Here is a 14,178-nt window from a genome sequence, read left to right as displayed (position 1 = left end):
TAGTCCTTGTGGGTTCGATAATCTTTAAAACTACGCGATAGGACTGTGCACTTGCAATCACGATTCCCGTAGACTTACTAAGTCGCGATCAGACTGCATGGTTGAAGGAAGGCTTATAAGGATTGATTGGTATTATCTATACTAACAAGATGCATCTTCTTTTCAGTAGTCTAACAAATAAGAACTCCATAGTTAAACGTTCTTGATTTGGAGTAGTATTTAGATGGGTGACCTTCTGGGAATTTTCTCGGAAAGCGTATGAGTAAAGGACAAAGCATGTGAAAAGACTCATTTTGGTTTGTGGGGTCATTCGGTAATCCTGAAATCAGTATGGGGTGTTACAAATGGTATCAGAGCATACCTCTCCCAATACGATTTAGTTCGGGGACGAACTAAGCGGAAGTTAGTGGGCATGTAACACTCGAGGCAGGAGAGGGAAGAGTGTGGTTGTAACTCCCAAGACCGAAGAGAGTGGGGAGTGGCCACTCAAATTCACATCAGAATGAGAGTATTATGAGGTTGTTCATGTGTTGGACTGCAAGGTTTAAAGAAGGCTTATAAGTATTGATTGGTACTACCTATCTCTACGAGGATTTCACGATAATGAAACCAGGACCGTCGTCATGTTAAAAGAGAAAACATGAGAATCACCATCAAATTTTATTTATGTGGTTCTATTGGAGAGGCGAGGGGAAATATTCGATAATACCATCGAAAAAAGATGCGCCCGGAAAGCCCAAAAAGGGGTAAGGAATCGGTCTCGTAGCCAAGATTTGGGTTCGGAAGTTAGTTACGCAAGGGAAGTGTATTAACACCCCTCACGGTCATGGTACTCCATGGGAACCATTTGGGTTGTTTACATATGCAGGTATTTATCACGTTTATTTCTGTTTATTTTCTAAAGAGTGTAAAAGAATTAGATTTTTGTTTTCTTTTATTATTGTGCTCGCCAAGGATTCTGGCCCTTGTGCCTATGTATCACTCATCAGGGATGAGGAAGCAGAGCTCATTAGTTCAGAATAGAAAATGTTAGTGTGTTGGTAGATTTTACCTTTGAGAAAAGTATTTTCGGAGTGGTGCCCTAAAGCATAAAATGAGGTTTTCTGAGTTAAAATATTTTTACCTAGAATAAGGATTTATGAAAATGGTGTTTGTGATTAGATTGCACTAAAGTCTATGGGCGGGGGTGAGTATTTTATACAAATAAGCCAAGTGTTTTGCATCCATAATAATTAGAGTAAGGGTAGAAATGCTCCATTCTTACTCATTCTCCACCACTTAAGGCTCGTAACGCACAATAATAGTCGTAGTTTTATTGTATTTTGAACTTGATTATGAAAATGTCACTTGACGTTGAATCAAAGGTTTATTTATTTGATTATGAAATTGGGTAATGTATGGATATACATAGTAACCAAACAAGAAATTAAAAGGTCTCATTGTAAGGTAGCCAAGAGAAAGCCTTGTGTGTGCAAAAGTGACCTAAGCTAAACAAAGGATAATGGTCTTACAAACATGTCCCCCTAAGGTGGTGTCATGATGTCATTCTTACAATATGAATGTAAGTTACGGGTGAAATCCAATGTTAAAACAAAGTATCACAAGATAAACGTAAGATCCTCAAAGCAAAGGTCCTAAGTGAAATCCTCTAGGTCCAGTGGTTGATTACAAGTGGAATGCCTATTTTTGGTATTATTATTTTATCATATTTTTGTTGTTTTTAATGTATGATGATAATAAAGTAAATAAAAATAAATAAAAATGAAAGATGAGTTTGTACAATGATGATGATGGTGATAATGAGTACTTGAATGTAAATTACAAGGTAATGACATAAAATTAAATTACAAGATAATAATGATAATATCACAATAACAATGGTTAATGAGTGTGAATGACATAAAATAAAACACAAGTTAATGGTAACAAAATCACAATAACAAAGGTTAATAGTAAACAAAGTTAGTGAAATATAGTTAGTGGTTAGTAATATGTGAAAAATAAACATTTGAGGATTATTTATCCATAGGTCAAAAGATTCAAAATATGGCGTATCAAGGGATAACTTATCATTGATGCAAAGTATTGAAAATGATTATTAATCATCTAACAATATATTTGTAACAATATAAGTTATACAACCCCAAGTCCACCTATCAAGAGTTTGACAAATAGAAGATTATATTACTCAAATATTTATAAGGTTTTTTTTTACTTTTTCTTTTGATTATATAAGGTGGTAATACAAAAAAAAAATTAGCACAATGTAAATGGTATATGAATAAATAATAATGGACATAAACATAAAGTACTTGAAATAAAATGAACAATAAAATAAATGGTGAGCAAATAAATAGCAAAAAAAATAAAGTGCAATAATATAAATGTTAGAAGTTAGTAGTTAATGGAATCACAATAAGCAAATGAATTAGCAAGTTAGTATACACAAATATGGCTTCATATATGCATCAAATGACTCAAATATGGTTGAAATAGAGGCAATCTATCAATGCCTCAAAGTATCATGAATGATTCATTAATCATTCATTAATAGATTTGAAACATTGAAGGTTTTATCAACTCTAAACAAACATGATCATGATATAATAGATTTCATCAACTAACATAAACATAACAATAAATCAACAAAGAAAGTAAATGATATAGTTAGATTAAAAATAGTAAATAACAAGTAGTAAGAGCAAAAAATCCCAAAAAAAGTGTGTAAAACAAATTAAACCAATTTTCACAAACATGACTCTAAACTCTCTCAAAAAACAACCCAAGAACACCCAACTATTTCCAACACAAAAACATAACCAAAAATGCTAAAAAGATTGAGCTACAATCATTACCAAAATATGAAGAAAAAAACTAGGTTATTATGGTGTTGAGATTGAATATGAAGCAAGGGGTTTGGAATAGATGTGTTTATGGTTGAAACTGAATGAAGGGGTTGAGTTGTGAATGTTAGAGAGTGGAAGATTTTGGGGAAAAATGAAATGGAGAAAAAAGTTGGTGGGGGGTGATTTTGAGAGGGAATGAATTTTTTGTTTTGGCTTAGGTTTAAGGAGAGGGTTTGATTGATGTTTGGACAAAACTTTTGGGGATGCAAGCATTGTCCTTCAAAAGGGGAAAATAGCCCCCTATTTATAGGGAAAACAAGTGGGTAGGTGGGATGAAAAAAGTGGTCATTTGGGGTTTAAAAAGTTATTGTTGTTGTTCTTCGTAGGGTAACCGGTTACCAGGATCTGGGTAACCGGTTACATCAGCCAAAAATGGTATGGGGAGCCTTCATTACGCAGGTGTAACCGATTGCCAAGATTTGGGTAACCGGTTACACAAACCAAAAATGTCCTACAGAGCCTGTGTTATGCAGGTGTAACCGGTTACCAGGATTTGGGTAACCGGTTACACAGACCTAAAATGCCCATGGACGCCTGTTAAAAAGGGTGTAACTAGTTACCAGGATTTGGGTAACCAGTTACATAGACTAAAAAATGGATTTTTGCCTTGTTGCACATTTTATTTGAAACTTTATCCGGAAAACCCCATTTATTTTCTCAGGTGTGAACACCATGCCTTGAGTCCGTGTAATATGTCTTTGGTTATGTATGTTTAATGAAGTTATGGTGATGAAACAATGAATGCATGCATGTGTAGTAGGGTCATGGATCAGATGAATGTTGTATAGGGTAAGGTAAATTTTGGGGTATGACACTACCTATACCAAAAAGATGCATCTTCTTTTCGGTAGCCTAAAAAATAAGAACTACATAATTAAGCATGCTTGACTTGGAGTAGTATTTGGATGGGTGACCTTCTGGGAAGTTTCCCAAAAAGCGTGTGAGTGAGGATAAAGCATGTGAAAATACTCGTGTTGGTTTGCGGGTTCAGTTAGTAATCCTAAAAGCAGTCTGGGGCGTTATAATATGTCTTTTAAAATGAGAAAGGAGGTCAGAAAGCAGTTAGACGCAAGTTTCTTAATCGTTACAAAGTATCCACAGTGAGTTGCCAACGTTGTGCTAGTCCCGAAAAAAAAAAGGTAAAGTCAGAATGTGTGTGGATTACCAGGATTTTAATAAAGCAAGTCCTAAAGACGATTTCCCTCTACCTTACATTGATGTGTTGATGGATAACACTTCTCAACTTTTGGTCTTCTTGTTCATGGACGAGTTCTCCAGTTATGATCAGATAAAGTTGGCTCCCGCAAACATGGAGAAACCACTTTTATAACCCCTAGGGGCACCTTCTGCTACAAGTTAATGCCTTTCGATTTGAAAAACACTATGGAAACATACCAAAGGGAAATAATTACTCTCTTTCACGATATGATTCACAAATAAATAGAAGTATACATCGATGATATGATTGTCAAGTCACAAACAAAAGAAGATCACAAAGTCAACTTACAAAAGTTGTTTGATCGTCTAAGGAAATTCAAACTACGTATGAATCCCGCTAAGTGCACTTTTGGAGTCAGATCAGGAAAATTGCTGGGGTTCATTGTCATCCAGAGAGGAGTTGAAGTCAATCCTAACAAAATGAAATTCATCCAAGATATGCCAACTCCGAGGACTGAAAAAGAAGTTTATGGTTTCCTAGGAAGATTGAACTACACTGCTAGATTCATCTCGCACCTTACAACCACTTGTGAGCCGATATTCAAATTGATAAGGAAGGACTAAGCCATTGAGTGGATTAAAGGTGTTCAAAAGGCCTTTGATAAAATCAAATAATACTTTCAAGATCCATCTATCTTGGTACCTCCAGTTCTAGGGAAACCTCTCATTATGTACCTAATAGTGCTCGATGGTTCGTTGGGCTATCTGTTGGGGAAACGTGATGAAACTGGAAGAAAAGAACATTCTATCTACTACTTGAGAAATAAGTTCACCAATTGTGAATCCATATACTCCCTATTTGAGAAGACTTGTTATGCACTAGCATGGGCCGCCCGACGCCTAAGGTAATACATGTTGACTCATACCACGTGGCTGATATCAAAGATGGATCCCATCAAATACATCTTCGAGAACCCGACTCTCATTGGAAGATTCACATGTTGGAAGATGTTATTATCTGAATACGACCCCAATATGTTACTCAACAGGCGATAAAAGGAAGTTTGTTGTCAAACCATCTTGCCCACCAACCAGTGGAAGATTATCAGCCCATACGGTTTGAGTTTCCCGATGAAGACATTATGGTCCTACGTTATGAGAAGGTCACAAGTGACGATGAAGGCCCTGAACCAAAATCTCGATGTAAACTTGTGTTCAATGGTGCATCAAATGCCATGGGGCATGGAATTAGGGTTATCTTGATTTCTCCAAAGAATGGCTACACTCCCTTCACAACAAGATTATACTTCAACTACACAAACAATATGGAAGAATATGAAACGTATATCATGTGTATTAAAGTTGCTATAGATATAAGGATCAAGATCCTAGAGGTGTATTGAGACTCGACTCTAGTCATTTATCACATAAAAGGAGAATGAGAAACTCGTCACCATAAGATGCCCCATACCCCGATCGAGTCGTAGAACTGATGGAGAATTTCCAGTAAATCACCTTTCACCATATTCCTAGAGAAGAAAATCATATGGCAGACACTTTGGCTACATTATCATCAATGTACAAGGTGAATTTCCACAATGAGGCCCCGATCATAAAAATAGGTCATAAAGATGAACTGACATGTTATGCAACGGTTGAAAAGGGACCTGACAACAAGCAACGGTTGAAAAGGGACCTGACAACAAGCCCCGGTTCCATGACATCAAGTGTTACCTTCAGTAACAGGAGTACCCTTCAAATGCTTCAGGTGGGAATAAGAAAAATCTCAAAAGATTGGCATCCAATTTCTTCCTCAACGGTGATGTGCTCTACAAGAGAAACCATGACATGATCCTGCTCATATGTGTGGATAGACACGAAGTAGACATGCTCATCAAGGAAATCCATAAGGGATCCTTTGGTACTCATGACAATGAACACACAATGTCCAAGAAAATTCATAGAGCGAGTTACTATTGGTTGACTATGGAAAAAGACTGTTTCAAATATGTTAAGAAGTGCCCCAAATGTCAGATCTATATGGATAAAGTTCATGTACCACCACCTCCCATGAACGACTTGATCACTCCATTGCCTTTCTCTATTTGGGGCATTTACGTGATTGGGATGATCGAATCGAAAACTAAAAATGGGCACTGGTTCATACTAGTTGTAATCGATTATTTCACCAAGTGGGTAGAAGTTGCCTCATACACTAACATGACAAAACAAGTGGTCACTCGGTTCATCAAGAAAGATATAATTTGTCGCTACAATATTCTCAACAAGATCGTCACTGATAACGGGATGAATCTGAGTAACAAGATGATGAAGGAGTTATGTGAGAGTTTTAAAATTGAACATCATAACTCGTCATCATACTGAAGCTAGCGGAAATATACTCGAATGCATCGCACGCTCAAACATACAACAGAGTCGCCATCAAAATTTATTTATTCCTGAAGGAAAGGGAAAACATCGATAAAACCCGAGGGAAAGAGATATGATGGGTAAGGAAATCGGTTATGTAAGGGGAAGGTATTAACACCCCTTACATCCATGGTACTCCATGGGAACCATTTTGATTGTTCTTGCTCGAATGGGTGTTATCTCTAAGGTTTAGTCGTAATAGAATAAAGAGGAAAGAAAAAAATAGATAGAGTGTTTGGTGAGGATTAGGTCCCTCATGCCTATGTATCCTCATAGTGCAATAAGAAATTCAGACCTCAGTAGTTCAAATAACTAGTGATGGGAGGTGAAAAAAATTGTGATAAAGGTATGGTCTTAACCAAAGGATAATATGTTTTGAACTCACAAAGGGATGAAAATATGAACCCAAGAGTAAAACTGGTATGAACCAATAAGTGAAGGGCCTACGACATGGTATCACTGTATTGGAGTAACCAAAAACAGAGAGTATTACCTATATACAACTGCAAAGCAAGTAAGGATATGTTCATCTAAGCAACAAGAGGACTAACAAGACAAACAAATCAGCTCTTGTTTCATAAGGAAGTATAAGATGGAGCTCAAAGAGATATTGTGTTTGGCTCAAAGAATAGGGTATATCTCATGAAGTGAGTGAAGGTTGAATATGAATGCATCCTGGAGATGAATGGAAGAGAAAATAAATAAGTATGCTCGCGGAGGATTCGAACCCTCGTGCCTACGTATTCTCATCGTGCAATGAGAGAATCAGAGTAATCGTAGATCAGCCTACTATGACTGAAACAAAGGAAGATAGATTGATTACCAAGAGGCAGGGTAGATTTCTTAACAAGCAGGAATGTCGTACTAACTAATGATGGTAATCATACACATGGACAAATGAGATATGATTGGCCTATACACGAGAGGATTTATAAGGCAGGAAATTCGTCTAAGCACGAGAGGTCTTATAAGACTAACAATGATTATGAAATGATTGGCCTACACACTAGAGGATTTATAAGGCGAGATTAGTTTAAGCACGAGAGGTCTTATAAGACGAACAATGATTATGAAATGATTGGCCTACACACGAGAGGATTTATAAGGCAAGTGATTCATCTAAGCACAAGAGGTCTTATAAGACGAACAATGATTATGAAATAATTGGCCTACACGCGAGAGGATTTATAAGGAAAAAGAGCTTCGTCTAAGCACGAGAGGTCTTATAAGACGAGAAATGAATGAGAGATGAGTTGCCAATACACGAGAGGATTTACGAGGAAAAAGAGCTCAAGAGGTTTGTCTAAGCGCAAGAGGTCTTATAAGACAAAAAAAATGATTGGGGGGTTTGCCAACGCACAAGAGGACTGACAAAGAAAACAATGATTGATTGGACTGGGCCTAAGCGTAAGAGGTCTAATAAGGCTCACAATGAATAAGGGTTTTTCAAAGCACAAGAGGACTAACGAGGCAAACAATGATTGAATAGAGTTAGCCTAAGCACAAGAGGTCTGATAAGGCTCACTATGAATAAGGGTTTACCAAAGAATAAGAGGAATAAAAAGGCAAACAATGGTTAGATTGATTGATTAGGATTCAAATACTTGATCACAAGGGTGATGATCTAAAGAATATCTGAATACCAACGAGAGTATGATTGATGATCCACTGAGGAAGAAATGATTGAAGTTCAATGGTGCTTCACTGGTTAAAGGGTTGAATGATTGGTGTTTGCTTGAAAAAGACTTTTCAATTGCATGATTCAAATCGCACTAAAGTATATGAGCAAGGGAAAATACTTTGAATAGCTAGGGCCTATGCCCCGTACGCAAAGTCACTCTAGATAAGGGTAGGATAAAATTCGTCTCATCATTCCTCATTACTTAAGGCTCATAACGTGTAACCCTTATCATGATTGACAAGTGTTGTTAGAGGCTTCTGATTATTGATCTTGATGATGCCATATTGTTTGTTGTGTTGAGAAGACTTGACAATTGTTTGATTCAAATTATGCTGAAGTCTATGAATGAGGGCGAATGCTTTGAATAGCTAGGGCTTATGCCTCGTACGCAGAGTCATTCTAGACAAGGGTATGAGAAAATCTGTCTCATTATTCCTCATTACTTAAGGCTTATATCATACAATTTGAATCTCACTTGTCAAGTGATGATACCTTTGTTGTGCTTAAGAAGTAGTACACTTGGCTATCTATGCTTGATTGATGTTGACTTGAAGTCTTGATCTTTGCATTTGAACCTTGAGGTCTTGAGCTCCTGAGATTCAGCATATCCAAAATAGCTTGGGCACAATGAACTTACCTTATCAAGTGATCAAGGGTCTTTTGATCACTTGAATAGGCTTGGGGAATTACAACACAATACAAAGGATTTGGTTGATCAAAGTAAACTTTGATCAACACTAATTAGTTGGATTGCAACAGTTTAACTATGTACAATATAAACCTATTGAATTAATCAACTAAGTAAAATCAGACAATTCTAATTAAGGCTCTAAACTAAGGGAACATGTATTAAAATCAAGATTTTAAGCCTTAAGAAAAAAATAGTCAATATGTCAAAAAATGATTTAATTAGGAAAATAATTTCTAATAATCGACCTTTAATTAGAAACTAATTAATCCTAATTATATTTAACTATGCAAAAACCTAATTAGTTGAATTATTATAATTAAATCTAAATATAGCCTAGTTAAAATCTAAAACTTAATTAAATCCTAACAACCTAATTAAGATCTAAATTTAATTATTCTAAAAATGATATTCTAATTAACATGGTTAATCGTAATTAATTTTAATTAAACCTAAAACTCAATAAACCAACTCAAACTACAATACTTGGATTAATCTTTAATTCTAATCAAATAAACCATCACTTAATTAGAATTTGCAAAAGAAAACCCACAAAGAAAACCAGACTGGATCCTGGAATTCATTTGGGCCTGGAGCCTAAAGCCGGAAAATTTTACCCTATACCCATACAATTGTATCCATACCCCTACATTAAATTTTTTTTTGACCAAAATACCCTTATATAAATAGGGTATATTTTCCCTTTCAAATTTTTTTTACCATTTTCGTTGAAGACTTCCGGAGAAGACAAATATTTGGCGTTTTTGCATTGTATACCGGAACACTTAAGAGTAAGTCTTCCGGTTTGGATATTTTAATACCGGAACACTTCTCTAAAGAGTTCCGGTTTGTTGTCTTTAAGGGACACTGAACCGGAAGTCTTTTAGAAAGTCTTCCGGTTTGTATACTTGTATACCGGAACACTTTCTTCAAGACTTCCGGTTTGGATGATGTATACCGGAACTCTTTAAGAAAGTGTTCCGGAAGGCTTTTTGTTTTTTTGCTAACCAGAACTCTTCTTGGAAGTGTTCCGGTACGTAATTTTTTTTTTTTTAATTTTAATTATTTTTTTTAACATTATTTTTGCAGTGGTTTGAAGAAGAGGTGCAGATGGCCGGATTCCAGTCCGCACGTTAGACCGGGGTGCATCTTCATCTGCAGCTGCAGCTGAGCCGACTGGATATCCAGGAGAGTCGTACGATACGTCTCTTTTGGTGAAGTACGAGCATCATGTTGCTCGACATATATGGTTCGGTGAGGTAAGTAAACGGGCTATATTTGAAAAGGAATAATAGTTGAATATTTTATAATTTGTTTTCTAATATTTGTTTTAATTGTTTTTAGGAAAGAGGACCAAAGAAAGAGTTGAAGGTTGTCGGACATGGACTGAAGTTGACTTCTAGGGTTCCATTGGCTCTTCCACCACAAATGGAGAGTTGAGTATCTAGATCCGGTTTAGCTTCACTGCAGAGAACGAGTCTGAACAAGATAGACACAAATCTTGTCTCTGCATTTGTGGAAAGATGGCATCTAGAGACATCTTCATTTCACATGCCGTTTGGTGAAATGAGCATTACTTTAGATGATGTCGCATGTCTACTTCACTTGTCCATTAGGGGTATCTTTTGGAGTCCTCAGGATGTGACTGAAGAGCTAGTTGTTGAACTTGCTGTTGACTACCTAGGAGTGTCACAGGGTCAGGCACAGTCACATGTTCGGAGCTGCAGGGGGTCGTATTACAAGTTGGAGTGGTTATATGATATATTCGTACATCATAGGGTTGCTTCCAGCTGGGCATATGCGACTAGAGCATATCTATTGATGTTGGTGGGTTCCACCATATTTGCTGATAAGACCTTTACACTTGTAGAGGCACGATACCTCCTCCTGTTTAAGGACTTGGATGGATGTTCAGGATATAGTTGGGGAGCAGCTGCACTAGTTACCCTCTACCGATATCTTGGAGATGCGTCCATGTACAGTTGCAAACAGCTCGGTGGATATCCTACTCTCCTACAGGTATATAATTTAATTTTGTTAATTAAGTGTTGGATTCATTTTATAAAATATTGTAACTTAATTTGTTTTATTTATTATGTTTTTATTTTGTAACAGTGTTGGATTCACGAGTATTTTCCAACTGTTGGAAAAAGAGGGGAGAATTGGAATCCTGCTGGAAACTGTGGTCTTCCCCGAGCGATGAGATGGTCGTATAGACAGGGAGTCCTGAAGGTCGATGATTTACGACCTATTTTGGATGAGCTGACACCTACCGACGTCATCTGGCGACCATTTGAGGATCATAGAGCATGGCGTGTATTTGATGAGATATGTCTTTACAGGGGCTGTTTGAAGTGGGGTGAAACAGTTTTTCCATACTTGCCTGATAGATGTTTACGTCAGTTCGGGTATAGGCAGTATGTTCCATCCCCACCTCTGAATTGTATGATGGCGGCGGATATTGATGTTGATTGGATCAGTTACCATCAGAGTGTTGTCGCTGTAATCGGTTCATCTACCGTGGCAACCACTCCATCTGAGGTAGAAGACGGTTATCTGGAGTGGTATTATCGTGTTTCCCATCCACGGTTGGTCCCTCCCCATCGTGACGCTCCTAGAGACGTACCCGTTCTTGTATATGACGCCGGGCCATCTGATCCTGATTGGGCTCGTGTATCTACATTGATTCGTCGATATCTGAGACAGGTTAATGCTGAAGAGGAAGATCCACAGTTTTCTGATTTATTTGAAGCTTTGCATATTTCTCGTTCACATTGATTATATGTATTAAGCTTTGAATATAATAGACATAATAATATAGATTTCATGTTTTGATTACATATTTATGTTTTGATTACATAATCATGCTAATACAGGTGTATGTAATTTCCAATGTTGCATACGTCCTGTAAATCCTAGCATCCAAGTAGTTGCTATATGAGAACTAAATTTCTTCCAATCTAATGTGACCGGTGGCAATGGAAACCCCTCTTTCATGTTAACCTGATAAAGTAAACTAATTAAAAGATTAAGTCATATAACATAAAATATTAACTGAAATAATTAAAATATTTAAACATATAAATACGTACCTGAACCCAATGATTCTGGTTAACAAAACCAATGCAATAAATAGAGACATTTGGTGAATGTGAACTTGTCATCGGAAAGAAAGTGATGCACGGATTGCCTAAACAGACAAGTACAACATTATAACGATTCGCTATCAAGTAACCCATATCTGGTAGACTCATCCATTTCTCAGGTGGCTGTGAACCAAACGATTCTATCATCAAAGATTCTCTCACAGCTGACAACCGATTAGAAAATAACTTGTCATACAAAGTTGACCTATCCTTGTCTATTAATTCCAACCCCAACTCTCTGCGAACCATTGGCCAACCATCCTCACCATATCCATGCAATGATGCAATGACTCTAAATCCACAATTACCATCTGATTCAACATTAACTACATCTTCAATGTATGACCTAATATGATTAGGAAATTGAACAATGAATTGTGGTTGCTTCTTTGATAATTTGATCTTCTTCGAAGTCTGTGATGGTTGAGATTGCCTTTGTGAAGATTGAGATGCCTTATCAACATACTCATGATACGAAGGGTCCCTATAAACATCATAATCTGCTGGTTTTTTCCCTTTCTTCTTCACTCCTCCTTTGGTTTTTATTTTCTCAGGTGGTGGACACAATGTTGTCATTGTTGGGTATGCTAGTTCACATACCCTACTCCTTAAAGCCCTTTTCCCAATAACATCTAATGACCTAAATCGTCTCCACAACTCATCCATTGCAGCCGTCATATCCACCTCTGATCCATCATCTTCACCTATCTCTAACTCAACTTCCATAGTTAGTTTCCTCCAATGAACATGAACAACATCAATGGGTATCGGTATACCACCTACTCTGTATCTTCCTAACTCACAAGCACAAGGTAACCCATAAGATGTTCTAAGAGTACAACCACATATTTGCTTGTTAGTTCCAACATAATCAACTCTCAATAACTCTTCAGCAATACGTCTCAAAGCAGCTCGAGATACGGAACCACGCAAATAACCATAAAAGGGACTTACGTGCGCGTGCTCAACTTCGTAAAAACTCTTTTGAAATGAAGCTCTAATGTTTCCCAGTTGTAACCTCAAGTTGTTATTCATGGCTTCCCAACATTTGACCATGTCACCTATACTGTTTCCTAACATCTGCTTTAACTTCCAATGAGCAGATTCAACCCTAAAAATATCAGATATAAAAAATACCATTAGATATTGAAAATATCAAATATTAAAAATATCAGATATTCAAAATAACACAAAAAAAACATAAAAATAATATCAGATATAAAAATAACACATAAAAAATTATAAGACGTACCGATTAGTCGTTGTGTTACCCAAATGTAGGACTCGATTAATCCATGCTCCAACAAATCTATGCCTATGTGGAGTCAACCATGTGTCTTTCACATAATTAATAAATCCACTATAATCAACACATGCTTGCTCAAGTTGATGCAACCGCTGACCATACTCAACCTCATCACTAGTGTAGCACCTCAAATTTGCACCTTCCATTTGTACATTCATTTTCATATTAGGTCATTAACATAACATTGTCCACTGCATAGCATTGCATTATCCTTTGCCCAAGTGCAAGTCCTCAGACAAGATTAGGTCAAGCTGATCAGGAGAATCAGTCAAGCAAGCAAGCAAGTGCATATCCTATTGAAGCAAAGCCCTAGGGTTGGTTCAACAAGTTCATCTAGGGATCCTTTTGAAGTGGTTTGGCCAAGGATTGGATGATCAAAGCTCAACAGTCAAGTTGAATTTCATCTGAAACCCTGGAAAGTCAACTGTGGTCAACTGTGCCTGAATTCATAGATTTGAAGGTGGGAGATGGTTTGAAAGGCCTCATTCAGGTCCATACAAGTCTCATTTGACATGTCAAAGGTCAATATTGAAGAATTTGAGGTCAGATGAAAAGTTTCCAAAAATAGCAAGTGACCTGTAATTTCAAACTGCCAAAAATGGAAAGGTCTTCTCCTCAAATTTACATCATCATACAAGCTTCAAATGAAATTTTGTCCAACATGAAAGTTGAAGATCTTGCTCTCACCTTTCTAAAAAGTCCAAGAACATCCATTTCTCATTTATGTTTTGCAAGTTATGATCAAATCATTTTCAAGAAAAGTTGAACTTCAAGGAGGCATAACTTTCACACCATTTGGCCAATTCATGTGATTCTTTTTTGAGCAAACTCCATTTGACATGCCTTATCATGATCATTCATCA

The 14,178-nt window shown here is 36.8% G+C and overlaps 1 protein-coding gene across 1 annotated transcript; it reads right to left on the bottom strand.

Annotated features, from left to right (window-relative positions):
• Positions 1–11,725: 11,725 nt before the first annotated feature.
• Positions 11,726–13,149, bottom strand: LOC127103866 (uncharacterized). Its single transcript, XM_051041107.1, has 2 exons — positions 11,956–13,149; positions 11,726–11,866 (listed from the first exon to the last, which is right to left on the bottom strand). Exons 1-2 carry the CDS (start codon positions 13,147–13,149, stop codon positions 11,726–11,728), a joined length of 1,335 nt encoding a protein of 444 aa, XP_050897064.1.
• Positions 13,150–14,178: the final 1,029 nt, after the last annotated feature.

Source organism: Lathyrus oleraceus, chromosome 7 (assembly GCF_024323335.1).
Source record: "Lathyrus oleraceus cultivar Zhongwan6 chromosome 7, CAAS_Psat_ZW6_1.0, whole genome shotgun sequence".
NCBI lineage: Eukaryota > Viridiplantae > Streptophyta > Magnoliopsida > Fabales > Fabaceae > Lathyrus > Lathyrus oleraceus.
This window is presented reverse-complemented; position numbering and strand designations above follow the sequence as displayed.